This window comes from Lissotriton helveticus, chromosome 9 (assembly GCF_964261635.1).
Source record: "Lissotriton helveticus chromosome 9, aLisHel1.1, whole genome shotgun sequence".
Classification (NCBI taxonomy): domain Eukaryota; kingdom Metazoa; phylum Chordata; class Amphibia; order Caudata; family Salamandridae; genus Lissotriton; species Lissotriton helveticus.
Window position 1 is genome coordinate 13,653,945 of NC_136070.1, and position 27,075 is coordinate 13,681,019.

The following is a 27,075-nucleotide window of genomic DNA, read 5'->3' on the forward strand; positions in this document are numbered from 1 at the left end:
TGCCATGGCCTGGCTGGAAGAGGGTTCTGTGTGCCATGGCCTGGCTGGGAGAGGGTTCTGTGTGCCCTGGTCTGGCTGGGAGAGGGTTATGTGTGCCCTGGCCTGGCTGGGAGAGGGTTCTGTGTGCCCTGGCCTGGCTGGGAGAGGGTTCTGTGTGCCATGGCCTGGCTGGGAGAGGGTTCTGTGTGTCATGGCCTGGCTGGGAGAGGGTTCTCTGTGTTTCATGGCCTGGCTGGGAAAGGGTTCTGTGTGTCATGGCCTGGCTGGGAGAGGGTTCTCTGTGTTTCATGGCCTGGCTGGGAGAGGGTTCTGTGTGTCATGGCCTGGCTGGGAGAGGGTTCTGTGTGTCTCTTTATCCTCACTGCCCCTCTTTAAAAAGGCCCTTAAAACATGGTACTTCAAGAAAGCCTACCACTAACTAGTTCTCTGGACTTGCAAATATTCTGGTTAGGCGCCTTGATGCCCATTGGGCTGAGTTCTGTGCGTTATAAATTTGCTTTCATTTCATGGCCTGGCTGGGAGAGGGTTCTGTGTGTCATGGCCTGGCTGGGAGAGGGTTCTGTGTGACCTGGCCTGGCTGGGAGAGGGTTCTGTGTGCCCTGGCCTGGCTGGGAGAGGGTTCTGTGTGCCCTGGCCTGGCTGGAAGAGGGTTCTGGGTGCCATGGCCTGGCTGGAAGAGGGTTCTGTGTACCCTGGTCTGGCTGGGAGAGGGTTCTGTGTGCCCGGGCCTGGCTGGGAGAGGGTTCTGTGTTCCATGGCCTGGCTGGGAGAGGGTTCTGTGTGACCTGGCCTGGCTGGAAGAGGGTTCTGTGTGCCCTGGCCTGGCTGGGAGAGGGTTCTGTGTGCCATGGCCTGGCTGGGAGAGGGTTCTGTGTGTCATGGCCTGGCTGGGAGAGGGTTCTCTGTGTTTCATGGCCTGGCTGGGAAAGGGTTCTGTGTGTCATGGCCTGGCTGGGAGAGGGTTCTCTGTGTTTCATGGCCTGGCTGGGAGAGGGTTCTGTGTGTCATGGCCTGGCTGGGAGAGGGTTCTGTGTGTCTCTTTATCCTCACTGCCCCTCTTTAAAAAGGCCCTTAAAACATGGTACTTCAAGAAAGCCTACCACTAACTAGTTCTCTGGACTTGCAAATATTCTGGTTAGGCGCCTTGATGCCCATTGGGCTGAGTTCTGTGCGTTATAAATTTGCTTTCATTTCATGGCCTGGCTGGGAGAGGGTTCTGTGTGTCATGGCCTGGCTGGGAGAGGGTTCTGTGTGACCTGGCCTGGCTGGGAGAGGGTTCTGTGTGCCCTGGCCTGGCTGGGAGAGGGTTCTGTGTGCCCTGGCCTGGCTGGAAGAGGGTTCTGGGTGCCATGGCCTGGCTGGAAGAGGGTTCTGTGTACCCTGGTCTGGCTGGGAGAGGGTTCTGTGTGCCCGGGCCTGGCTGGGAGAGGGTTCTGTGTTCCATGGCCTGGCTGGGAGAGGGTTCTGTGTGCCCTGGCCTGGCTAGAAGAGGGTTCTGTGTGTCATGGCCTGGCTGGGAGAGGGTTCTGTGTGTCATGGCCACGCTGGGAGAGGGTTCTGTGTGCCTGGGCCTGGCTGGGAGAGGGTTCTGTGTGCCATGGCCTGGCTGGGATAGGGTTCTGTGTGCCCTGGCCTGGCTGGAAGAGGGTTCTGTGTGCCCGGGCCTGGCTGGGAGAGGGTTCCGTGTGGCATGGCCTGGCTGGGAGAGGGTTCTGTGTGACCTGGCCTGGCTGGGAGAGGGTTCTGTGAGCCCTGGCCTGGCTCGGAGAGAGTTCTGTGCGGCATGGCCTGGCTGGGAGAGGGTTCTGTGTGACCTGGCCTGGCTGGGAGAGGGTTTCTGTGTGCCCTGGCCTGGCTGGAAGAGGGTTCTGTGTGCCCTGGCCTGGCTGGGAGAGGGTTCTGTGTGCCCTGGCCTGGCTGGAAGGGGGTTCAGTGCGTCATGGCCTGGCTGGGAGAGGGTTCTGTGTGCCCTGGTCTGGCTGGGAGAGGGTTCTGTGTGCCATGGCCTGGCTGGGAGAGGGTTCTGTGTGCCCTGGTCTGGCTGGGAGAGGGTTCTGTGTGCCATGGCCTGGCTGGGAGAGGGTTCTGTGTGCCCTGGCCTGGCTGGAAGAGGGTTCTGTGTGCCCTGGCCTGGCTGGGAGAGGGTTCTGTGTGCCCTGGCCTGGCTGGAAGAGGGTTCTGTGTGCCCTGGTCTGGCTGGGAGAGGGTTCTGTGTGCCGTGACCTGGCTGGGAGAGGGTTCTGTGTGCCCTGTCCTGGCTGGGAGAGGGTTCTGTGTGCACTGACCTGGCTGGAAGAGGGTTCTGTGTGCCCTGACCTGGCTGGGAGAGGGTTCTGTGTGCCCTGGCCTGGCTGGGAGAGGGTTTTGTGTGCCCTGATCTGGCTGGAAGAGGGTTCTGTGTACCCTGACCTGGCTGGAAGAGGGTTCTGTGTGCCCTGGTCTGGCTGGGAGAGGGTTCTGTGTGCCCTGGTCTGGCAGTGAGAGGGTTCTGTGTGTCCTGGCCTGGCTGGAAGAGGGTTCTGTGTGCCCTGGCCTGGCTGGAAGAGGGTTCTGTGTGCCATGGCCTGGCTGGGAGAGGGTTCTGTGTGCCCTGGTCTGGCTGGGAGAGGGTTCTGTGTGCCCTGGTCTGGCAGTGAGAGGGTTCTGTGTGCCCTGGCCTGGCTGGAAGAGGGTTCTGTGTGCCCTGGCCTGGCTGAGAGAGGGTTCTGTGTGCCCTGGCCTGGCTGGAAGAGGGTTCTGTGTGCCCTGGCCTGGCTGGAAGAGGGTTCTGTGTGCCGTGGTCTGGCTGGGAGAGGGTTCTGTGTGCCGTGACCTGGCTGGGAGAGGGTTCTGTGTGCCATGGCCTGGCTGGGAGAGGGTTCTGTGTGCCCTGGCCTGGCTGGAAGAGGGTTCTGTGTGCCATGGCCTGGCTGGGAGAGGGTTATGTGTGCCCTGGTCTGGCTGGGAGAGGGTTCTGTGTGCCATGGCCTGGCTGGGCGAGGGTTCTGTGTGCCCTGGCCTGGCAGGGAGAGGGTTGTGTGTGCCCTGGCCTGGCTGGGAGAGGGTTCTGTGTGCCCTGGCCTGGCTGGAAGAGGGTTCTGTGTGCCCTGGTCTGGCTGGGAGAGGGTTCTGTGTGCCGTGACCTGGCTGGGAGAGGGTTCTGTGTGCCCTGGCCTGGCTGGAAGGGGGTTCAGTGCGTCATGGCCTGGCTGGGAGAGGGTTCTGTGTGCCGTGGCCTGGCTGGGAGAGGGTTCTGTGTGCCATGGCCTGGCTGGGAGAGGGTTCTGTGTGCCCTGGTCTGGCTGGGAGAGGGTTCTGTGTGCCATGGCCTGGCTGGGAGAGGGTTCTGTGTGTCATGGCCTGGCTGGGAGAGGCTTCTCTGTGTTTCATGGCCTGGCTGGGAGAGGGTTCTGTGTGCCCTGTCCTGGCTGGGAGAGGGTTATGTGTGCCATGGCCTGGCTGGGAGAGGGTTATGTGTGCCATGGCCTGGCTGGGAGAGGGTTCTGTGTGTCATGGCCTGGCTGGGAGAGGGTTCTGTGTGCCCTGACCTGGCTGGAAGAGGGTTCTGTGTGCCATGGCCTGGCTGGGAGAGGGTTCTGTGTGCCCTGGTCTGGCTGGGAGAGGGTTCTGTGTGCCATGGCCTGGCTGGAAGAGGGTTCTGTGTGCCATTGCCTGGCTGGGAGAGGGTTCTGTGTGGCCTGGCCTGGCTGAGCGAGGGTTCTGTGTGCCCTGGCCTGGCTGGGAGAGGGTTATGTGTGCCCTGGCCTGGCTGGGAGAGGGTTCTGTGTGCCCTGGCCTGGCTGGGAGAGGTTTCTGTGTGCCCTGGCCTGTTTGGTAGAGGGTTCTGTGTGCCCTGGCCTGGCTGGGAGAGGGTTCTGTGTGCCCTGGCCTGCTGGGAGAGGGTTCTGGAGAGGGTTCTGTGTGCCATGGCCTGGCTGGAAGAGGGTTCTGTGTGCCCTGTCCTGGCTGGGAGAGGGTTCTGTGTGCCCTGGCCTGGCAGGGAGAGGGTTCTGTGTGCCCTGGCCTGGCTGGGAGAGGGTTCTGTTTGCCCTGGCCTGGCTGGAAGAGGGTTCTGTGTGCCCTGGCCTGGCTGGGAGAGGGTTCTGTGTGCCCTGACCTGGCTGGGAGAGGGCTATGTGTGCCCTGGCCTGGCTGGGAGAGGGTTCTGTGTGCCCTGGCCTGGCTGGGAGAGGGTTCTGTGTGCCCTGGCCTGTTTGGGAGAGGGTTCTGTGTGCCCTGGCCTGGCTGGGAGAGGGTTCTGTGTGCCCTGGCCTGGCTGGGAGAGGGTTCTGGAGAGGGTTCTGTGTGCCATGGCCTGGCTGGAAGAGGGTTCTGTGTGCCCTGTCCTGGCTGGGAGAGGGTTCTGTGTGCCATGGCCTGGCAGGGAGAGGGTTCTGTGTGCCATGGCCTGGCTGGGAGAGGGTTCTGTGTGCCATGACCTGGCTGGGAGAGGGTTCTGTGTGCCATGGCCTGGCTGGAAGAGGGTTCTGTGTGCCCTGGCCTGGCTGGGAGAGGGTCTGGAGAGGGTTCTGTGTGCCATGGCCTGGCTGGAAGAGGGTTCTGTGTGCCCTGGCCTGGCTGGGAGAGGGTTCTGTGTGCCCTGACCTGGCTGGGAGAGGGTTATGTGTGCCCTGACCTGGCTGGAAGAGGGTTCTGTGTGCCCTGGTCTGGCTGGGAGAGGGTTCTGTGTGCCCTGGCCTGGCTGGAAGAGGGTTCTGTGTGCCCTGGCCTGGCTGGAAGAGGGTTCTGTGTGCCCTGGCCTGGCTGGGAGAGGGTTCTGTGTGCCCTGGTCTGGCTGGAAGAGGGTTCTGTGTGCCCTGGTCTGGCTGGGAGAGGCTTCTGTGTGCCGTGACCTGGCTGGGAGAGGGTTCTGTGTGCCCTGGCCTGGCTGGGAGAGGGTTTTGTGTGCCCTGACCTGGCTGGAAGAGGGTTCTGTGTGCCATGGCCTGGCTGGGAGAGGGTTATGTGTGCCCTGGCCTGGCTGGAAGAGGGTTCTGTGTGCCCTGGCTTGGCTGGAAGAGGGTTCTGTGTGCCATGACCTGGCTGGGAGAGGGTTCTGTGTGCCCTGGCCCGGCTGGGAGAGGGTTCTGTGTGCCCTGGTCTGGCTGGGAGAGGGTTCTGTGTGCCCTGGCCTGGCTGGGAGAGGGTTCTGTGTGCCGTGGCCTGGCTGGGAGAGGGTTCTGTGTGCCATGGCCTGGCTGGGAGAGGGTTCTGTGTGCCCTGTTCTGGCTGGGAGAGGGTTCTGTGTGCCATGGCCTGGCTGGGAGAGGGTTCTGTGTGTCATGGCCTGGCTGGGAGAGGGTTTTCTGTGTTTCATGGCCTGGCTGGGAGAGGGTTCTGTGTGCCCTGTCCTGGCTGGGAGAGGGTTCTGTGTGCCCTGGCCTGGCTGGGAGAGGGTTCTGTGTGCCCTGACCTGGCTGGGAGAGGGTTATGTGTGCCCTGACCTGGCTGGAAGAGGGTTCTGTGTGCCCTGGTCTGGCTGGGAGAGGGTTCTGTGTGCCCTGGCCTGGCTGGAAGAGGGTTCTGTGTGCCCTGGTCTGGCTGGGAGAGGCTTCTGTGTGCCGTGACCTGGCTGGGAGAGGGTTCTGTGTGCCCTGGCCTGGCTGGGAGAGGGTTTTGTGTGCCCTGACCTGGCTGGAAGAGGGTTCTGTGTGCCATGGCCTGGCTGGGAGAGGGTTATGTGTGCCCTGGCCTGGCTGGAAGAGGGTTCTGTGTGCCCTGGCTTGGCTGGAAGAGGGTTCTGTGTGCCATGACCTGGCTGGGAGAGGGTTCTGTGTGCCCTGGCCCGGCTGGGAGAGGGTTCTGTGTGCCCTGGTCTGGCTGGGAGAGGGTTCTGTGTGCCATGGCCTGGCTGGAAGAGGGTTCTGTGTGCCCTGTCCTGGCTGGGAGAGGGTTCTGTGTGCCCTGGCCTGGCTGAGAGAGGGTTCTGTGTGCCCTGGCCTGGCTGGAAGAGGGTTCTGTGTGCCCTGGCCTGGCTGGGAGAGGGTTCTGTGTGCCCTGGCATGGCTGGGAGAGGGATATGTGTGCCCTGGCCTGGCTGGGAGAGGGTTCTGTGTGCCCTGTCCTGGCTGGGAGAGGGTTATGTGTGCCATGGCCTGGCTGGGAGAGGGTTCTGTGTGCCATGGCCTGGCTGGGAGAGGGTTCTGTGTGTCATGGCCTGGCTGGGAGAGGGTTCTGTGTGCCCTGACCTGGCTGGGAGAGGGTTCTGTGTGCCCTGGCCTGGCTGGAAGAGGGTTCTGTGTGGCATGGCCTGGCTGGGAGAGGGTTCTGTGTGGCCTGGCCTGGCCGAGCAAGGGTTCTGTGTGCCCTGGCCTGGCTGGGAGAGGGTTATGTGTGCCCTGGCCTGGCTGGGAGAGGGTTCTGTGTGCCCTGGCCTGGCTGGGAGAGGGTTCTGTGTGCCCTGGCCTGTTTGGGAGAGGGTTCTGTGTACCCTGACCTGGCTGGGAGAGGGTTCTGTGTGCCCTGGCCTGCTGGGAGAGGGTTCTGGAGAGGGTTTTGTGTGCCATGGCCTGGCTGGAAGAGGGTTCTGTGTGCCCTGTCCTGGCTGGGAGAGGGTTCTGTGTGCCCTGGCCTGGCTGGGAAAGGGTTCTGTGTGCCCTGGCCTGGCTGGGAGAGGGTTATGTGTGCCCTGGCCTGGCTGGGAGAGGGTTCTGTGTGCCCTGGCTTGGCTGGGAGAGGGTTCTGTGTGCCCTGGCCTGTTTGGGAGAGGGTTCTGTGTGCCCTGGCCTGGCTGGGAGAGGGTTCTGTGTGCCCTGGCCTGGCTGGGAGAGGGTTCTGGAGAGGGTTCTGTGTGCCATGGCCTGGCTGGAAGAGGGTTCTGTGTGCCCTGTCCTGGCTGGGAGAGGGTTCTGTGTGCCATGGCCTGGCTGGGAGAGGGTTCTGTGTGCCATGGCCTGGCTGGGAGAGGGTTCTGTGTGCCATGATCTGGCTGGGAGAGGGTTCTGTGTGCCATGGCCTGGCTGGAAGAGGGTTCGGTGTGCCCTGGCCTGGCTGGGAGAGGGTTCTGTGTGCCCTGACCTGGCTGGAAGAGGGTTCTGTGTTCCATGGCCTGGCTGGGAGAGGGTTCTGTGTGCCCTGGCTTGGCTGGGAGAGGGTTCTGTGTGCCCTGGCCTGTTTGGGAGAGGGTTCTGTGTGCCCTGGCCTGGCTGGGAGAGGGTTCTGTGTGCCCTGGCCGGGAGAGGGTTCTGTGTGCCCTGGCATGGCTGGGAGAGGGTTATGTGTGCCCTGGCCTGACTGGGAGAGGGTTCTGTGTGCCCTGTCCTGGCTGGGAGAGGGTTATGTGTGCCATGGCCTGGCTGGGAGAGGGTTCTGTGTGCCATGGCCTGGCTGGGAGGGGGTTCTGTGTGTCATGGCCTGGCTGGGAGAGGGTTCTGTGTGCACTGACCTGGCTGGAAGAGAGTTCTGTGTGCCATGGCCTGGCTGGGAGAGGGTTCTGTGTGCCCTGGCCTGGCTGGGAGAGGGTTCTGTGTGCCATGGCCTGGCTGGAAGAGGGTTCTGTGTGCCATGGCCTGGCTGGGAGAGGGTTCTGTGTGCCCTGGCCTGGCTGAGCGAGGGTTCTATGTGCCCTGGCCTGGCTGGGAGAGGGTTATGTGTGCCCTGGCCTGGCTGGGAGAGGGTTCTGTGTGCCCTGGCCTGGCTGGGAGAGGGTTTTGTGTGCCCTGGCCTGTTTGGGAGAGGGTTCTGTGTGCCCTGACCTGGCTGGGAGAGGGTTCTGTGTGCCCTGGCCTGCTGGGAGAGGGTTCTGGAGAGGGTTTTGTGTGCCATGGCCTGGCTGGAAGAGGGTTCTGTGTGCCCTGTCCTGGCTGGGAGAGGGTTCTGTGTGCCCTGGCCTGGCAGGGAGAGGGTTCTGTGTGCCCTGGCCTGGCTGGGAGAGGGTTCTGTGTGCCCTGGCCTGGCTGGAAGAGGGTTCTGTGTGCCCTGGCCTGGCTGGAAGAGGGTTCTGTGTGCCCTGGCCTGGCTGGGAGAGGGTTCTGTGTGCCCTGGCCTGGCTGGGAGAGGGTTATGTGTGCCCTGGCCTGGCTGGGAGAGGGTTCTGTGTGCCCTGGCTTGGCTGGGAGAGGGTTCTGTGTACCCTGGCCTGTTTGGGAGAGGGTTCTGTGTGCCCTGGCCTGGCTGGGAGAGGGTTCTGGAGAGGGTTCTGTGTGCCATGGCCTGGCTGGGAGAGGGTTCTGTGTGCCCTGGCCTGGCTGGGAGAGGGTTCTGTGTGCCCTGGCCTGGCTGGGAGAGGGTTCTGGAGAGGGTTCTGTGTGCCATGGCCTGGCTGGGAGAGGGTTCTGTATGCCCTGACCTGGCTGGAAGAGGGTTCTGTGTGCCATGGCCTGGCTGGGATAGGGTTCTGTGTGCCCTGGCCTGGCTGGGAGAGGGTTCTGTGTGCCATGGCCTGGCTGGAAGAGGGTTCTGTGTGCCATGGCCTGGCTGGGAGAGGGTTCTGTGTGCCCTGACCTGGCCTGGCTGAGCGAGGGTTCTGTGTGCCCTGGCCTGGCTGGGAGAGGGTTATATGTGCCCTGGCCTGGCTGGGAGAGGGTTCTGTGTGCCCTGGCCTGGCTGGGAGAGGGTTCTGTGTGCCCTGGCCTGTTTGGGAGAGGGTTCTGTGTACCCTGACCTGGCTGGGAGAGGGTTCTGTGTGCCCTGGCCTGCTGGGAGAGGGTTCTGGAGAGGGTTTTGTGTGCCATGGCCTGGCTGGAAGAGGGTTCTGTGTGCCCTGTCCTGGCTGGGAGAGGGTTCTGTGTGCCCTGGCCTGGCAGGGAGGGGGTTCTCTGTGCCCTGGCCTGGCTGGGAGATGGTTCTGTGTGCCCTGGCCTGGCTGGAAGAGGGTTCTGTGTGCCCTGGCCTGGCTGGGAGAGGGTTCTGTGTGCCCTGGCCTGGCTGGGAGAGGGTTATGTGTGCCCTGGCCTGGCTGGGAGAGGGTTCTGTGTGCCCTGGCTTGGCTGGGAGAGGGTTCTGTGTGCCCTGGCCTGTTTGGGAGAGGGTTCTGTGTGCCCTGGCCTGGCTGGGAGAGGGTTCTGTGTGCCCTGGCCTGGCTGGGAGAGGGTTCTGGAGAGGGTTCTGTGTGCCATGGCCTGGCTGGAAGAGGGTTCTGTGTGCCCCGTCCTGGCTGGGAGAGGGTTCTGTGTGCCATGGCCTGGATGGGAGAGGGTTCTGTGTGCCATGGCCTGGCTGGGAGAGGGTTATGTGTGCCATGATCTGGCTGGGAGAGGGTTCTGTGTGCCATGGCCTGGCTGGGAGAGGGTTCTGTGTGCTCTGGCCTGGCTGGGAGAGGGTTCTGTGTGCCCTGACCTGGCTGGAAGAGGGTTCTGTGTTCCATGGCCTGGCTGGGAGAGGGTTCTGTGTGCCCTGGCCTGGCTGGGAGAGGGTTCTGTGTGCCATGGCCTGGCTGGAAGAGGGTTCTGTGTGCCATGGCCTGGCTGGGAGAGGGTTCTGTGTGGCCTGGCCTGGCTGAGCGAGGGTTCTGTGTGCCCTGGCCTGGCTGGGAGAGGGTTATGTGTGCCCTGGCCTGGCTGGGAGAGGGTTCTGGAGAGGGTTCTGTGTGCCATGGCTTGGCTGGAAGAGGGTTCTGTGTGCCCTCTCCTGGCTGGGAGAGGGTTCTGTGTGCCCTGGCCTGGCTGGGAGAGGGTTCTGTGTGCCCTGGCCTGGCTGGAAGAGGGTTCTGTGTGCCCTGGCCTGGCTGGGAGAGGGTTCTGTGTGCCCTGGCATGGCTGGGAGAGGGTTATGTGTGCCCTGGCCTGGCTGGGAGAGGGTTCTGTGTGCCCTGTCCTGGCTGGGAGAGGGTTATGTGTGCCATGGCCTGGCTGGGAGAGGGTTCTGTGTGCCATGGCCTGGCTGGGAGAGGGTTCTGTGTGTCATGGCCTGGCTGGGAGAGGGTTCTGTGTGCCCTGACCTGGCTGGAAGATAGTTCTGTGTGCCATGGCCTGGCTGGGAGAGGGTTCTGTGTGCCCTGGCCTGGCTGGGAGAGGGTTCTGTGTGCCATGGCCTGGCTGGAAGAGGGTTCTGTGTGCCATGGCCTGGCTGGGAGAGGGTTCTGTGTGGCCTGGCCTGGCTGAGCGAGGGTTCTATGTGCCCTGGCCTGGCTGGGAGAGGGTTATGTGTGCCCTGGCCTGGCTGGGAGAGGGTTCTGTGTGCCCTGGCCTGGCTGGGAGAGGGTTCTGTGTGCCCTGGCCTGTTTGGGGGAGGGTTCTGTGTGCCCTGACCTGGCTGGGAGAGGGTTCTGTGTGCCCTGGCCTGCTGGGAGAGGGTTCTGGAGAGGGTTTTGTGTGCCATGGCCTGGCTGGAAGAGGGTTCTGTGTGCCCTGGCCTGGCAGGGAGAGGGTTCTGTGTGCCCTGGCCTGGCTGGGAGAGGGTTCTGTGTGCCCTGGCCTGGCTGGAAGAGGGTTCTGTGTGCCCTGGCCTGGCTGGGTGAGGGTTCTGTGTGCCCTGGCCTGGCTGGGAGAGGGTTATGTGTGCCCTGGCCTGGCTGGGAGAGGGTTCTGTGTGCCCTGGCTTGGCTGGGAGAGGGTTCTGTGTGCCCTGGCCTGTTTGGGAGAGGGTTCTGTGTGCCCTGGCCTGGCTGGGAGAGGGTTCTGTTTCCCTGGCCTGGCTGGGAGAGGGTCCTGGAGAGGGTTCTGTGTGCCATGGCCTGGCTGGAAGAGGGTTCTGTGTGCCCTGTCCTGGCTGGGAGAGGGTTCTGTGTGCCATGGCCTGGCTGGGAGAGGGTTCTGTGTGCCATGGCCTGGCTGGGAGAGGGTTCTGTGTGCCATGACCTGGCTGGGAGAGGGTTCTGTGTGCCATGGCCTGGCTGGAAGAGGGTTCTATGTGCCCTGGCCTGGCTGGGAGAGGGTTCTGTGTGCTCTGGCCTGGCTGGGAGAGGGTTCTCTGCGGCATTGGATTGTCTGGAGGAGGATCGTGTGCCCTGGCCTGGCTGGAAGAGGGTTCTGTGTGTCCTGACCTGGCTGGGAGAGGGTTCTGTGTGCCCTGGCCTGGCTGGGAGAGGGTTCCGTGTGCCCTGGCCTGGCTGGGAGAGGGTTCTGTGTGTCCTGACCTGGCTGGGAGAGGGTTCTGTGTGCCGTGGCCTGGCTGGGAGAGGGTTCTGTGTGCCATGGCCTGGCTGGGAGAGGGTTCTGTGTGTCATGGCCTGGCTGGAAGAGGGTTCTGTGTGTCCTGGCCTGTCTGGGAGAGGGGTCTGTGTGCCCTGGCCTAGCTTGAAGGGGGTTCTGTGTGCCATTGCCTGGCTGGGAGAGGGTTCTGTGTGCCCTGACCTGGCTGGAAGAGGGTTCTGTGTGCCATGGCCCGGCTGGAAGAGGGTTCTGTGTGCCATGGCCTGGCTGGGAGAGGGTTCTGTGTGCCATGGCCTGGCTGGGAGAGGGTTCTGTGTGCCATGGCCTGGCTGGGAGAGGGTTCTGTGTGCCCTGGCCTGGCTGGGAGAGGGTTCTGTGTGCCGTGGCCTGGCTGGGAGAGGGTTCTGTGTGCCGTGGCCTGGCTGGGAGAGGGTTCTGTGTGCCCTGGCCTGGCTTAGAGAGGGTTCTGTGTGCCCTGGCCTGGCTGGAAGGGGGTTATGTGTGCCCTGGCCTGGCTGGGAGAGGGTTCTGTGTGCCCTGGTCTGGCTGGGAGAGGGTTCTGTGTGCCCTGGTCTGGCTGGGAGAGGGTTCTGTGTGCCATGGCCTGGCTGGGAGAGGGTTCTGTGTGCCCTGGTCTGGCTGGGAGAGGGTTCTGTATGCCCTGGCCTGGCTGGAACGGGGTTCTGTGTGCCCTGGCCTGGCTGGGAGAGGGTTCTGTGTGCCCTGGTCTGGCTGGGAGAGGGTTCTGTGTGCCCTGGTCTGGCTGGGAGAGGGTTCTGTGTGCCATGGCCTGGCTGGGAGAGGGTTCTGTGTGCCCTGGTCTGGCTGGGAGTGGGTTCTGTATGCCCTGGCCTGGCTGGAACGGGGTTCTGTGTGCCCTGGCCAGGCTTGCAGGGGGTTCTGTGTGCCCTGACCTGGCTTCTGTTGGCAGTAGCCGGTCTGGAAGAGGCTCCCGGTGACAGGGCCAGGCTGCCGAGCTCAGTTTGTCTTCTGACAGGGAAGAGAATAGAGGAACAGGTTCCTGTGAGCGATAGTTTGTCAAACACCGAGATATGATTAATGGGCGCCCGTTCTGCCCCTGTTGCTGCGGCCTCGCCTCTTGTAAAAACTCCAGGAAGTATATTAATAAATAATTAGCGGTGATTGTTGAGAGAGATGGGAGAGATATTTAGCTTGGAACCGTTCCCAGAGTGTACGGACAGTGTGTTTGCACCTGTCACAGCTGCATTCATCTGGCACGACCTGGCAGTGTGCAGAGCTGGGCCCGGCCTGGAGGGGGCAGTCTGTGTGCAGAGCTGGGCCTGGAGGGGGCAGTCTGTGTGCAGAGCTGGGCCTGGAGGGGGCAGTCTGTGTGCAGAGCTGGGCCTGGAGGGGGCAGTCTGTGTGCAGAGCTGGGCCCGGCCTGGAGGGGGCAGTCTGTGTGCAGAGCTGGGCCTGGAGGAAGCAGTCTGTGTGCAGAGCTGGGCCTGGAGGGGGCAGTCTGTGTGCAGAGCTGGGCCTGGAGGGGGCAGTCTGTGTGCAGAGCTGGGCCTGGAGGGGGCAGTCTGTGTGCAGAGCTGGGCCTGGAGGGGGCAGTCTGTGTGCAGAGCTGGGCCCGGCCTGGAGGGGGCAGTCTGTGTGCAGAGCTGGGCCTGGAGGAAGCAGTCTGTGTGCAGAGCTGGGCCCGGCCTGGAGGGGGCAGTATGTGTGCAGAGCTGGGCTAGGCCTGGAGGGGGCAGTCTGTGTGCAGAGCTGGGCCAGGCCTGGAGGGGGCAGTCTGTGTACAGAGCTGGGCCTGGAGGGGGCAGTCTGTGTGCAGAGCTGGGCACGGCCTGGAGGGGGCAGTCTGTGTACAGAGCTGGGCCTGGAGGGGGCAGTCTGTGTGCAGAGCTGGGCCAGGCCTGGAGGGGGCAGTCTGTGTACAGAGCTGGGCCTGGAGGGGGCAGTCTGTGTGCAGAGCTGGGCACGGCCTGGAGGGGGCAGTCTGTGTACAGAGCTGGGCCTGGAGGGGGCAGTCTGTGTGCAGAGCTGGGCACGGCCTGGAGGGGGCAGTATGTGTGCAGAGCTGGGCCAGGCCTGGAGGGGGCAGTCTGTGTGCAGAGCTGGGCCTGGAGGGGGCAGTCTGTGTGCAGAGCTGGGCCAGGTCTAGAGGGGGCAGTCTGTGTGCAGAGCTGGGCCTGGAGGGGGCAGTCTGTGTGCAGAGCTGGGCCAGGTCTAGAGGGGGCAGTCTGTGTGCAGATCTGAGCTAAGCCTCGAGGGGGCAGTCTTTTCCTTTTCCCGGCAAGGCTGGGAGAGGATGGTAACATCTTGAGGTAAAGAGCGAGGCCTGTCTTTAGTTCTCTGGAAATGTCCTTTGTAAGTAGATTAAAGAGAAATGGACCAAGAATGAATCCCTGAGAAACTCTAGGAAGACTAGAAGTGTTCCCCTCGTACCCCACGTGACCAGTGCAGTCTGCCAGGTAGCTGGTCAGTAGGTTTACCAGGTAGCTAGTCAGCAGGTTTACCAGGTAGCTAGTCAGCAGGTTTACCAGGTAGCTAGTCAGCAAGTTTACTAGGTAGCTAGTCAGCAGGTTTGCCAGGTAGCTAGTCACCAGGTTTACCAGGCAGCTAGTCAGTAGGTTTTTACCAGGTAGCTGGTCAGCAGGTTTGCCAGGTAGCTAGTCAGCAGCTTTTACCAGGTATCTAGTCAGCAGGTTTACCAGGTAGCTAGTCAGTAGGTTTACCAGGTAGCTAGTCAGCAGGTTTACCAGGTAGCTAGTCAGCAGGTTTGCCAGGTAGCTAGTCAGTAGGTTTACCAGGTAGCTAGTCAGCAGGTTTACCAGGTAGCTAGTCAGCAGGTTTACTAGATAGCTAGTCAGCAGGTTTGCCAGGTAGCTAGTCACCAGGTTTGCCAGGCAGCTAGTCCGTAGGTTTTTACCAGGTAGCTAGTCAGCAGGTTTGCCAGGTAGCTAATCAGCAGGTTTGCCAGGTAGCTAGTCAGTAGGTTTACCAGGTAGCTAGTAAGCAGGTTTGCCAGGTAGCTAGTCAGCAGGTTTGCCAGGTAGCTAGTCAGAAGGTTTACCAGGTAGCTAGTCAGCAGGTTTACCAGGTAGCTAGTCAGCAGGTTTACCAGGTAGCTAGTCAGCAGGTTTACCAGGTAGCTAGTCAGCAGGTTTGCCAGGTAGCTAGTCACCAGGTTTGCCAGGCAGCTAGTCAGTAGGTTTTTACCAGGTAGCTAGTCCGCAGGTGTGCCAGGTAGCTAGTCAGCAGGTTTACCAGGTAGCTAGTCAGTAGGTTTACCAGGTAGCTAGTCAGCAGATTTGCCAGGTAGCTAGTCAGTAGGTTTACCGGGTAGTTAGTCAGCAGGTTTACCAGGTAGCTAGTCAGCAGGTTTGCCAGGTAGCTAGTCAGTGGGTTTACCAGGTAGCTAGTCAGCAGGTTTACTAGGTAGCTAGTCAGCAGGTTTGCCAGGTCGCTAGTCACCAGGTTTGCAAGGCAGCTAGTCAGTAGGTTTTTCCCAGGTAGCTAGTCAGCAGGTTTGCCAGGTAGCTAGTCAGCAGGTTTGCCAGGTAGCTAGTCAGTAGGTTTACTAGGTAGCTATTCAGTAGGTTTACCAGGTAGCTAGTCAGCAGGTTTACCAGGTAGCTAGTCAGCAGGTTTACTAGGTAGCTAGTCAGCAGGTTTGCCAGGTAGCTAGTCAGCAGGTTTGCCAGGTAGCTAGTCAGTAGGTTTACCAGGTAGCTAGTCAGCAGATTTGACAGTTAGCTAGTCAGCAGGTTTGCCAGGTAGCTAGTCAGCAGGTTTACCAGGTAGCTAGTCAGCAGGTTTACCAGGTAGCTAGTCAGCAGGTTTACTAGGTAGCTAGTCAGCAGGTTTGCCAGGTAGCTAGTCACCAGGTTTGCCAGGCAGCTAGTCAGGTTTTTACCAGGTAGCTAGTCAGCAGGTTTGCCAGGTAGCTAGTCAGCAGGTTTGCCAGGTAGCTAGTCGGTAGGTTTACCAGGTAGCTAGTCAGCAGGTTTGCCAGGTAGCTAGTCAGCAGGTTTACCAGGTAGCTTGTCAGCAGGTTTACCAGGTAGCTAGTCAGCAGGTTTACCAGGTAGCTAGTCGGTAGGTTTACCAGGTAGCTAGGCAGTAGGTTTACCAGGTAGCTAGTCAGCAGGTTTGCCAGGTAGCTAGTCAGTAGGTTTACCAGGTAGCTAGTCAGCAGGTTTGCCAGGTAGCTAGTCAGCAGGTTTACCAGGTAGCTAGTCAGCAGGTTTGCCAGGTAGCTAGTCAGCAGGTTTACCAGGTAGCTAGTCAGCAGGTTTACCAGGTAGCTAGTCAGCATGTTTACCAGGTAGCTAGCCAGCAGGTTTGCCAGGTAGCTAGTCACCAGGTTTGCCAGGCAGCTAGTCAGTAGATTTTTACCAGGTAGCTAGTCAGCAGGTTTGCCAGGTAGACAGTAAGCAGGGTTTCCAGGTAGCTAGTCAGCAGGTTTTCCAGGTAGCTAGTAATCACGTTTTCCAGCTAGCTAGTCAGCAGGTCTACTAGGTAGCTAGTCAGCAGGTTTACTAGGTAGCTAGTCAGCAGCTTTTACCAGGTAGCAAATCAGCAGGTTTGCCAGGTAGCTAGTCACCAGGTTTACTAGGTAGCTAGTCAGCAGGTTTGCCAGGTAGCTAGTCAGCAGGTTTGCCAGCTAGCTAGTCAGCAGGTTTGCCAGCTAGGTAGTCAGCAGGTTTACAAGGTAGCTAGTCAGCAGGTTTGTCAGGTAGCTGGTCATCAGGTTTGCCAGCTAGCTAGTCAGCAGGTTTACTAGGTAGCTAGTCAGAAGGTTTACTAGGTAGCTAGTCAGCAGGTTTTACCAGGTTGCTAGTCAGCAGGTTTGCCAGGTAGCTAGTCATCACGTTTTCCATCTAGCTAGTCAGCAGGTGTGCCAGCTAGCTAGTCACCAGGTTTACCAGGTAGCTAGTCAGCAGGTCTGCCAGGTAACTAGTCGCTAAGTTAACTTGGTAGCTAGTCAGCAAGTTTGCCAGGTAGGTAGTTAGCAGGTTTGCCAGGTAGGTAGTTAGCAGATTTGCCAGGTAGGTAGTCGGCAAGTTTACCAGTTGGGAGATCAGTCGTGTATGCCATACTCCGGCAAATTCTTTGGTCACACCCAGAAAGACCCCTCCAGTTGATTTGCTGATGCTAAACCCATGACGTATTGTGCCCACCACTCTGGGAAGATGATGATTGGTTGAATGTTCTTTCCGGTACCCAAACTGTTCTTTAGAGAGAAGGTTTTCACTAGATGCAAAGTCACTGAGGTGGACAAGAATAGAAGACAAATAGCAGACTCAGGACAGGAGTTTGCAGGATCTGTGAGTGATTTCCCAGACGTAGGAAATATGACAACGCCTCTTCCCAGACTTAGGGAAGTTCTGGTGCCGGATACATTCCCTGCAGATGGCAGCGAGGCCCTCCGTTGGTGCATTTGGCAGCATCCCGGTGGCCTGGTTCGTTTTCCATCTGATCCTGGTACTTTGGCGTTTTTCAGCATCTTTGCGTGACTTCGCAGTTCATCCCTGGAGCACACCTCCGTGATCGCTGCTTCTGTTTCTGGTGGGTGCGGAAAGTGATGGCCGGCATCTTCTAATTCAGTTGTCAATGTGGTCAGGCTTGAAGGATTGAGCCAGGGTGTCAGCTGTCCCGGACGCACTGTCTCTCAGCAAGAGTCACTCCAAACTTGGCAGCTCCATACACAGGCTATGGCAGCGACTGGATGCCAGCCTCACGGTGTATGCCCATTGTTAGATTTGGGGGTCTCTAGTTGGCACAGGTAGGTACTTGTGACAAATAGGGACCCTCTCCTCTAGTCAGGGTAAGGGGGTACACCCCTAAAATAACCCCTGTTCACCCCCTTGGTAGCTTGACACGAGCAGACAGGCTTATCTCAGAGGCAGTGCGTAAAGCATTTGTGACCACATACAGTAACCCAGTGACAACACTACAGATGGACACCACACAGTTCTATATTAAAAATAAGTATTCTTTATATAGATTTAACACAAGACCATAAACGCCAAAAATCCGCAATACTGTACTTAAGATGGTAGTTTTAGCTTAGTTCTGTTCAGTTCTTAAGATGCGACACTTTGCGTCAATGTACCTTACGATGCGTTGAGCTTCCACAACAAGTAATGTTGCAGCGATGGAAATGCAGCAAAGTTCCGGTGCAAAGAAATAAAGACGTGAAGATCTTCCCGATGCGGCACGCTTCTCCGATGATGCAAGAAGTCTTGATTCAATGCGTCAGCTGCAGCGGCGACACCCTTGTTCAGCAATGCGACGGCAACAACTACGGCTGCGACACTCTTCTCCAACGTTGCGAGAGGCTTCCGTACAATGCGACAACTACAGCGGCGACATCCAAGATGCGACGGCAGCAGCAGCGACGGCGAAACGCTTCTTCCTCGAGTCGCGCTTCCAGCTTCTTGCGACACGCAGTTCCTCAGAAGGCCCCAAAACAGCAGCAGGCACTTCCACAAGAACTCTGGGGAGCTGGGGGTGAGGTCTGTTGTCCCTGAGACTTCAGCAGGAGGCAAGCTCTTTTCCAAGCCCTTGGAGATCCTTCACAAGTTGAAAGTAAAGTACACAAAGTTCTTTCTCCTTTCTTTGGCAGTCTGGCAACCACTGCAGGCCAATCCCCAAAGCAGCACTTCAGCGTAGGGATAGTCTCTCCTCAGTTTCTTCAGGTTCCTCTCCTCAGCAAAGGTTTCTTCTTGTTTGTCCAAACGTGATCTAAATTCTTGGGATCAGGGTCCCAATATTTATCCCCCAAAATCCTTTGTGCTCTGAGGGCAGAGGGGCCTTTGCCTAGTGCAAACCAATTCTCGAGCGCTCTGTTTACATGATTCCTTCTTTCTTTTCACAGTGCAGGGAAGAAACATCAGGCGCCCCAAAGGAGGTGGAGCCAGCGTTGTGGAGGGAAAGCACAGCCCTGGAGCACTTTGATGACATGATTCCTTCTCTTCTTTACAGTGCAGGGCAAACACATCAGACGCACCACAGGGTGTGAATCCAGCACTGTGGTGGGCACAGCCCTATTCAGGTCCCAGGTGCAACTCCACCCTCCCATCTAGATGCAGAACTCTCTATTCACCACTGGGCGGACTCATTCTGTCTCCTGGAATCCCCCAGCCCTGTCACTCAAACTCCAGACAAGGAATACACAACCTAGCAGAGGCAGGCTTGGAAAGTTAGACAAGAAAATACCTACTTTCTAAAAGTGGTATTTTCAAACAGAATGTTAACACCAACTTCATTAAAATATGCATTTTATCATTCTGAGTCCAGGCATACTAAATTCGAATTTCTACTGTGTTCCCTGAGTCAGTTAGGATTGTAAAATGTAATAATCTAACTGCACATTCTGGCCTATGGAGAACAGGTAGCCTTGCAATAGTGAAAAACGAAAATGGCTGTAATTCACTATTATGACATGCCACACACATCAGGGCTTGTCCTACCTTATACGTACAATGCACCCTGCCCTTGGTCTTAACATAGGGGTGTCTGAACCTGTCTGCTCGCAGGTTCTGCAATGGCAGACCTTAGACACAATTTACAAGGCTGCTTCTGTGGGTGGCACAACCAGTGCTGCAGGCCCACCAGCAGCATTTGGTTTACACGCCCTGGCACACTCAGTGCACTAGACTAGGGTCTGACAAGTAAATCAAACCAGCCATTCATGGAGTCACTAATCCATACATCAATTTACAGTAGGGAGAGCATATGCACTTTAGCACTGATCAGCAGTGGTAAAGTGCCCGGAGTCATAAAACCAACAAAAACAGGTCAGACAAACTACAGGAGGAAGGCAAAAAGTTCAGGGATAACCCTGCAAAAAGGGCCAAGTCCAACACCCATCCAAGGGTGACAAAGCCCCTCTAGGTTTTTTTATCAGCCCCATCTCCTTCCTGAGATGTGCCAAGAGCCCACTGAGTGGTCTTTTCAGGCTGGCTCTCCTTCCTCCATTCTGTGTGGCTCGCACCAGCTCTTAGGGGTGCAGCAATCCACAAATCTGTCTGGAATGGGCCCCCCACACGACTCTATCATGCCCTGGGCTTCCAATATGAAACCCAAAGGCCTTCACGGACAGTACCATACACAGGCATACACACATTACAGCGCGCATTACAGCGTGCACAGTCAATCACGTGCGCGCTGTAGGCCAAGGGCACGTTAGGTACACAGCCGCAGAGTTTGGCATGAGTCTGTCGGTCTCACTGCAGGGGCACAGCTAACAGACCTGTTTGTTGTCCTGATCCCTGTCACAAAAACATTCTCCTGCCCCCACCGTGCTCACACTACTTACCCCTCGGTGAGAGTGGGGGCCCTCTACTGCCACCACCGCACTCACGCTACTCACCTCTTGATGAGGGTGGGGACCCTCTACTGCTACCACTGCGCTCACGCTAATGCTCAGGTTATATATATATCACTAGTCACTAAATTCTTTATGAGGGGATAAATCACGCCTGGTTGCATTTGGGAACAAGACACCGATGTGTGCGGACCGATTTTTAACTACTCTCAGAGCTTTTCATTTATCACGGACTTATGGCAGCCTAAAAATAAAACTAAGAGGTCTCACACCGCTATTTCCAGGCGGCACACCGGGGTGATTAGTCCCCTTATGAAGAATTTAGTGACAGGTGATATATATAACCTGATTTAATGGTACGGTCCACCGTACCGCGTCCCATGTTCGGCTCCCCACCACTTGGGGGCAGTGAACAGACATTGGTGAATATAGGTTCTTCCTTTCGCTTGTCCTGAGGAAGACCCTTTGTGTTAGGGTTGAAACGTCGACATTCCCCCAATGGGCCTGCACTCTATATTCACCCCCTTCCTACCCCAACCACAGATTATGTTTTTCTGTGACTCCATCTAAGAAACAATTTCTAAAATCGTAATTGCTATCGATCCAGGGGCAGGCTCAGCACGGTAGCGATACTGGCCTTGTTGGGAATCATAACCAGCTCCTTTTTGGTTTAGAGTTTGAGTTATGTATCCCTTGGATGTTTCTTTAAGATCTTTATCTTCTTTTTCTATCCCACACACGAGCACTGCCTTTCACTCCCTTCCTCCTCCTTGGAGTAACCTCTTTGACATTACACGTTGAACACTCTGACTCTGTCTGTGTCTTTCATTTGATGAATAAGACGAAACATAAAATAAATGAATGTTTGCATTTCAATTAAGTTTGGGTGGCTTCTGTTTTTTGAGATATTTAGTGGAATGTGCAAATATTGTATTGTATTGTAATTGCATTTATATAGTGCTTACTACCCCTGACGAGGCGTCGAAGCGCTTTTTCGGCGAGTAGCACGCTACTCCGAGACCCATGGAGGATTAGTGTTGAGTTAGTATAGTGAAACATGCAAGTACATTTTAAGTGGTGGATAGGTTAGTCAGTGATTTGGATTTGGAATGATAGCAGAAGGATACAACTCAACTGTAATTGGTTTTGTCTGGAGCCATTTGTTTTCTTTACCGATCGATACCCGGGGGATGGACAGCGCACTGGGTTACCCCATTTATTATAATTAGGCTTTCCTGTTTTCAGTTTCTATTTTTGGTAAATTCTGGTGGGGTTTTATCATTTTTTTCAATACCTTAAAAAACAGTGGTTGTCAGTGGTTACATATTTTCGCGCCATTAAAAACAACAGAAACCGTGTTTTTCCAGTGTTTATGGAATTTTAATTGAATTGAATTATTGCTTGCTTTCTGCACTGATGAGGTATGTGAGATCCACATAAATTGTTACTGCACCAGAATGGACTACAAAGTCAATAGCATTCTTCATTAACTCTGAAGATTGTAAAGATGCTTTCAGCATACCGTCTAGCAAGTGACAAGGATCTCTTACAGGGAAGCACTTCAACTCAGGTATTGATTTAGACAGACCATCACACAGCTTTTTCACATACGTAGCTGAATTACTGCAAATACAAACAATATCACTCCAATCTTTATTGAACTTGGTATGAACTTTTTTCAGTAGCATTCCAAGTGACACTGCGTTCCATTTTTACCAAACGTCTGGTGTCATGTTATTACCACTATCTCAGATGCTTGGTGACAACATTCTTTTCACATATACCTGTCACTACATCTTGCATTGAATGTTTAAAGCTTGGGGTGTTTGACAATTCACTTGCAATCAACACTGACTCACTACAAAAGGGGGCAGATGTAGCAAAGGATTTCACCCATTCTCTGTCTGTGGGTAAATGTTATGGTACATATTAGGAAAGATTCTTATGAAACCAGCCTTTTTACCCATCAGTAAAACCAAATGTAGCCAAAATATCAAATATGATTTCTATATTTCCAGAATCTCTACAAATACTAAAATAACTAAATAAGACCTGAAACATGCTTCTAAGGACTGCATCTTTAGACCAAAGACCACAAACCTGAAAAAAGCAGAATGAAGAAGAAACAATGTTTTAGTGACATCCCTGAACAACAAAACTCAAGCAGAATAATGTTGGCCCAGTCTTTCCTGATGCTGCCTTGTATAACCAAATGACATTGTATTGTCCCCTTCAGGAAGACATAGGAATGATTCTTTCACTCATCTTTTCCTTTCTTTGAATGACACTTAGTTTTTGGTTGCAAAGGTGTTTTTTCAGTGTTTATATGTTTACACCGGTGATGACTATTTTCCTTTCGGTGGTGTTTTATCAGTTATTATAGGTTTAAACCTAAAACCTAATTATAATGGATACCTTTCATGATGAGCATGGGCGTGTCACCATAGATACCACGCTGCTTCTGTACTGAGAATAAACTCCCTCATGGGTAACAGTGCAATAAAAGGAGCCTTTACCAGTGGACGCTGCAGATTCTGTCCAATCAAATGCAGTCACAGCTTCTGTCCAATCAAATGCGGTCCCAGCTTCTGTCCAATCAAATGCGGTCACAGCTTCTGGCCAATCAAATGCGGTCACAGCTTCTGTCCAATCAAATGCGGTCACAGCTTCTGTCCAATCAAATGCGGTGGTCAGGGTACCCAACGTGTGCCCAGAGGCTGCGCCTCTCTTTGGTGGCACTTCTGAATGCTCTTTTTCTGTTGATGCCATAAGGTCTTTCAAGCGACCTCACAGATGACGTCAGAGGTGACATCACTTGGTGACATCTCTGACACTTAAAGGACATCCCGCTAGTAATGTTGATCTTGATTGGTGTGTTAATGTTCGTTGCTGTATTGCATCTCCCTAAGGCAGGGCAGATTACATGTGTCCTCAGCATTCGCTACCCGGCGCGTTGTCCGGCGTGTTGTCCGGCGTGTTGTCCTGCTTCCGTCAGGAGGCTGGGAACCAAGGGCCCCCGGGGGGAGAGACCTCCGGGGGAGCAGGAGCCTGCACCCCTCCTCTGCGTCCTGCTGACTTCCCTAGAGTCTGCACCAGTTGTATGATTTTAAAATGCATGCCATTACAATGCATGCTGTTACAATGCTTACCTTTACTCCGACTTGCTGACGGGGGTGTGCTGGAAGTTGGAATAGTATAATTTACTATTCCAACTCCAGTCTGTGCAACAGTAGGGTAGATGTTGGAGTTAACTCCACCATCTTCTACCCCCTGCAACAAGCCTTTCCCATTGTAACTACATGCGTTGTAATGGCATGCGTTGTAACGCTGCAGTTGTTAAGGCTGTTTTCCGGCTGCACCACTCCAAGGGGTCGTGCGTTTGAGTTAGGGCCGAGGGTGACTATCCCTAGGACCTCGGCCTCTGGGAGGGAGGATAGAGGTGCCCCCCTCTCCTCAGGGTCTAGACGCTATGACCTGGCACTCACCTAGTCTCGGAAGGGCGCTGTTCACTGCATCACTTCTCCTCTGATGCCCCTGTGCTCCCAGAGCCCTATCCCTTCACTCTCCTGTACTCCCAATACCCCTATACTCTCAGGCCCTATACTCACAGGCCCTATACTCTCAGGCCCTATACTCACAGGCTCCTATGCTCGCAGATTCCTAATATTTCAGTCCCCTATACTCCAATACCCCTATACTCCCAATATCCCCATGCTCACAGGCCCTATGCTGCTATACTCCCAGGCTCTTATACTCTCAGGCCCCTATGCTCCCAGGCTCCTATGCTCCCAGGTTCCTAGGCTCCCAGGCTCCTATGCTCCCATAGCCCTGTGCTCCCAGGCCCATGTGCTCTCTGGGCCCCTTTCCTCTGAAGCCCTCATGCTCCAGGGGCACTATTTTCAGAGGCCCCTGTGTGCAGAGGGCCTGTTCTTTGAGACCAATGTGCACTGATGCCCCTATTCTCTGAGTCCACTGTGGCCCCATTGTCTGAGGCCCCTGTGCTCCTTGGGCCCTTTTCCCTGAAGGCCCTGTGCTTTTGGCCCCACGAGCGCTTGAGGTGGATTGAGTGCCACGGATGTAGGCGCTAGGCTGCCACTGGCTGCCGCGTGTAGTGAGGGGACCCACATTCATAACTTTCTTGTTACTGTTTGTTTTCTTCTCTCCTCTTCCTTTTGCTGTTGTGTTCATTTGTGTTTGTATCAATTGAGACCCTATGTGCAGAAGTCCAGTCTGCTGGTCCCGCGAGCCTCCCTGCCCTGCAGGCCTCGCAGCGCTAGCTCTGGGCTCCGAGGCGCTGCAGGTCTCGCAGCGCTAGCTCTGGGCCCGAGGCGCTGCACGGACACTAAGAGTCTCTCTTCTGTCTCCGCAGGTCTCGTGGAAATCTGCCTGATGCACCCCCTGGACGTGGTGAAGACCAGGTAAGCAGTGTCGGCTTTGGCGGCCCCCCGGGCCCGAGTTGAGGGGAAGCACTCTTAGATGCTAAATGAATAATATTTAGAAAGGTTCTGGAGTTATCAGCTATTGACCTCCGCTTGACAAACCCCGTCTGCTCAGGACTAATCAACTCTGGGAGAACTTGGTTAATACAAAGGGCTGGTATTTTGGCAAAAATGTTACCATCTAAATTAATCAATGAGATGGGGTGATAGCACAAAGGGAAGGATCCTTATTCTTTTTAGGGATTAGACAAATCATAGCTTTAAAAAAAAAACTCGAGCTTCATTGCAAGAAACAAAATGTTGAAATAAGGTGAGAAGATGAGGCAAAAGAATATGGGAGAAACAAGAATAAAATTCTGCAGTAAGGCCCTCAGGGCAGGAGCCGTATCTTTAGGTAACTTAGATAAAGCGGATATATCTCAGAGAGGGATATCTCATTTTCCAAAATAGAAAAGTCTGGAAGTGAGGATGAGCGAGGGGCTAATGAATCAAAATATGAGTCTAAGGCGGAATTAGAGGGAGAGGATTCAGGGGTATATAAAGTTTTATAAAATTCTGTGAAACGTTGTAATATTTCCTCATCTTTGAAATGATCTATACCACACTCATCAGTAATCTTCACAATTCTTGACCTTTGAGATTTGACCTTCAGATAGTTTGCTAGCAATTTGCCTGCTCTATTAAGGCCTCCATAAAGTTTTGAGTTAATTTTCAATAAGGTTCCAGAAGCGTCCTCTGTAGATTTCATATTAAAAGCTAATTTTGCCTGGACCAAATTTTTTAGGGTATCAGCATTATTAGATGAAAAGTATGCATGTTCCAGTTTCTTAATGGAACATAAGATAGATGCCTATTCTTTATGGTATTGTTTCTTTTTATTAGCAACATAATCTATAATAAATCCCCTAGCAGCCGCCTTAAAGGCATCCCATGTGGTATGAAAGAGCATATCAGGACTAACATTGAGATGAAAAAATTCTGAAATGAAATCCTTAAAGCGTCCAAAAAAACAAGGGATCCTTGAGAAGGTAGTTATTAAATCGCCAACGGCGGGATTTAGAAGACTGGGAAGGAAGATCTAAATTAATAAGGACAGGAGCGTGATCGGAAATCAAAATGGAACCAATTTCAGGAAGCGATAAGTTGGGGAGAAGAGGTGGGCTCCGAAAAATATAGTCAATTCGAGATGTAGCATTATGAGTCAGGGAAAGAATGTACATTCCAAAGAGTCAGGATTGAAAATTCCCCATGCGTCTACCAACCCTCTAGAGTGTACAATGTTTACAAAAGTTTTGGGCATTTTTTAGGGACATATCTGGAAGAGGATTTCCTGTCAATAAATGGATCGGGAATCTCATTACAGTCCCCCCCACAACGAGATTAGAGTCAGAGCATGCATGAAGTGTGTGCGACATGGATTGCCAGAATTGGGGGTCGATGCCTGTGGGGCCATAAATGATGAGGAGAGAAATACAAGAACCATTGATGAGGGTGAGGAGAAGGAGCCGACGACCTTCAGTCTCCTTCTCCTCACTCTCCACACTAAGGGAAAGGGACTTATGAAGTAGAATCACCGCTCCATTCTTTCTGTCCCTAGATGGAGAACAGTAGACATCACCGACCCATTGCTTCTTAAGGGAATGTATATCATTATCATTAAGGTGTGTTTCTTGTAACATAGCAATTTTACATTGTAATTTTGAAATTTGTGTAAGAGCTCGTTGTTTCTTAATTGGATTACGTAAACCTTTTACATTCCATGAAATACTTCGGACATTATCAATCATAACAATGGGAAAAGAAACATAAACAATAGCATAGTACTGTGAGGGTTATCAGTAACATGAGCACTATCAAATGCAAGAGTAAACTGTTGAAGAACTGCAATAACAGACAATGACCTACAGTCCAAAAAGAAGACGAAACTTATCGAACCTATGGATGAACCATATAAACCCAGAGAGGACAAATGAAAGCAGTAACAACAATATTAATCATGGCCCTCCAAAGTCCGTGACATCTCCTTTGTGTCGAGAAATAAATAGTTTTAGATCTGCCGGTCGGTCAAAAGAGTAGGACCTCTCTTTATGCGTGACTTTAGAAAAGCAGGGGTGAACAAGACCATATCTGGCATTCATGGAACGAAGATCTGGACGAACATAGAGAATTTTTTTGCGACGGGCAGCGGTGGCACGGGCCACATCTTGAGAGCAGAAAACTTTTTCACCAGACCATAGAATTTGATTTCTAGACTTTGCCACTGAGAGAACCATTAGTAACTCAGTGTACTTCTAGGACAGTTGAAGAAGTAGACGAAGCATCAGTTTTAGGACCAATGTGATGAGCACGCTGCAAATTGAGAGCGGTGCCATCTTTGAGACCAACAATTTTAGGAAGGTGCATTTTTAAGAACATAAGCACATCAGTTTCTTCCTCCCCCTCAGGGATGCCGTAAATATGAAGATTATTACGCCTGTTGCGATTTTCCAAATCATCTGTTTGCATCTTGAGGAGAGCAATTTCTTTAGACATATCAGCAACCTGAGGAATCAGATCTTGAGCATTACTAATCCGTTGTTCCACCTCCGACACTCTGGATTCTAAATTGGACCATTTCTCATCCAGCTTCTAAAGGGTAGCATTGGTTTCTACCACGAAAGGTTTAAGCAACCTCATCTCTTCGAGGAGGTTTTCCATTGTTATAGGTAGTGGACACTTGGTAGGAGAGGTAGGTTCCTTCTTGTGATGTTTTGGAGGGGCGGCGGGGTTGGAATCTTTGCGGAGAGAAGACATACTAACAGAAGTAGCTTTCTGTCCAAGTGAAGAAGAAACCTCCTTCTAGGTGAGTACCTAATGTGTTACAGTTCTGTGAAGATAAGTGCTCACAGACAACGGTAAGATACTTGTAGAAGGCTGTGAGAAACGATGAAGAAAAGGCACAGTTGTTCCTTTTATGAACCACCTGTGGCTAAATAAGTCTAATTCAAAAGGCAACTGCAGGTAGAGTTTGTTGAATGAATGATATTGAACTTGGTAGCAATCGCCATATGAATGTAGGGTCTGTTCAATGTAGAAACAGCAGCAGAAAACAAAGCAGCCAGCGGAGTCTATTTTAAGGAGGCCTTCCAGCTACTGGATAAAAAGACGGTAACTACAAATTTGGCCAGAAAGCATTTCGAAGTCGGCTCGAACAACCATCTCCAAAACGTGCGAAGGAAAATGCGAATATGACACAGTAAGGAGAGCAAGCCAGGCAATTATATTCCAAAAACACTGAATTCATTCAAATGAAGAGACAAAATGAATATCAACTGAAAATTTAGGA

The 27,075-nt window shown here is 54.7% G+C and overlaps 1 protein-coding gene across 1 annotated transcript in view; it reads left to right on the top strand.

Moving 5' to 3' along the window:
* SLC25A21 (solute carrier family 25 member 21) overlaps positions 1-27,075 on the top strand; it is a 532,803-nt gene that overhangs the window by 181,599 nt on the left and 324,129 nt on the right. Inside the window, exon 5 of the mRNA XM_078661963.1 lies at positions 23,681-23,729. Within this exon, the coding sequence (XP_078518089.1) occupies positions 23,681-23,729 (49 nt within the window). The remainder of the gene's footprint in view (positions 1-23,680; positions 23,730-27,075) is intronic.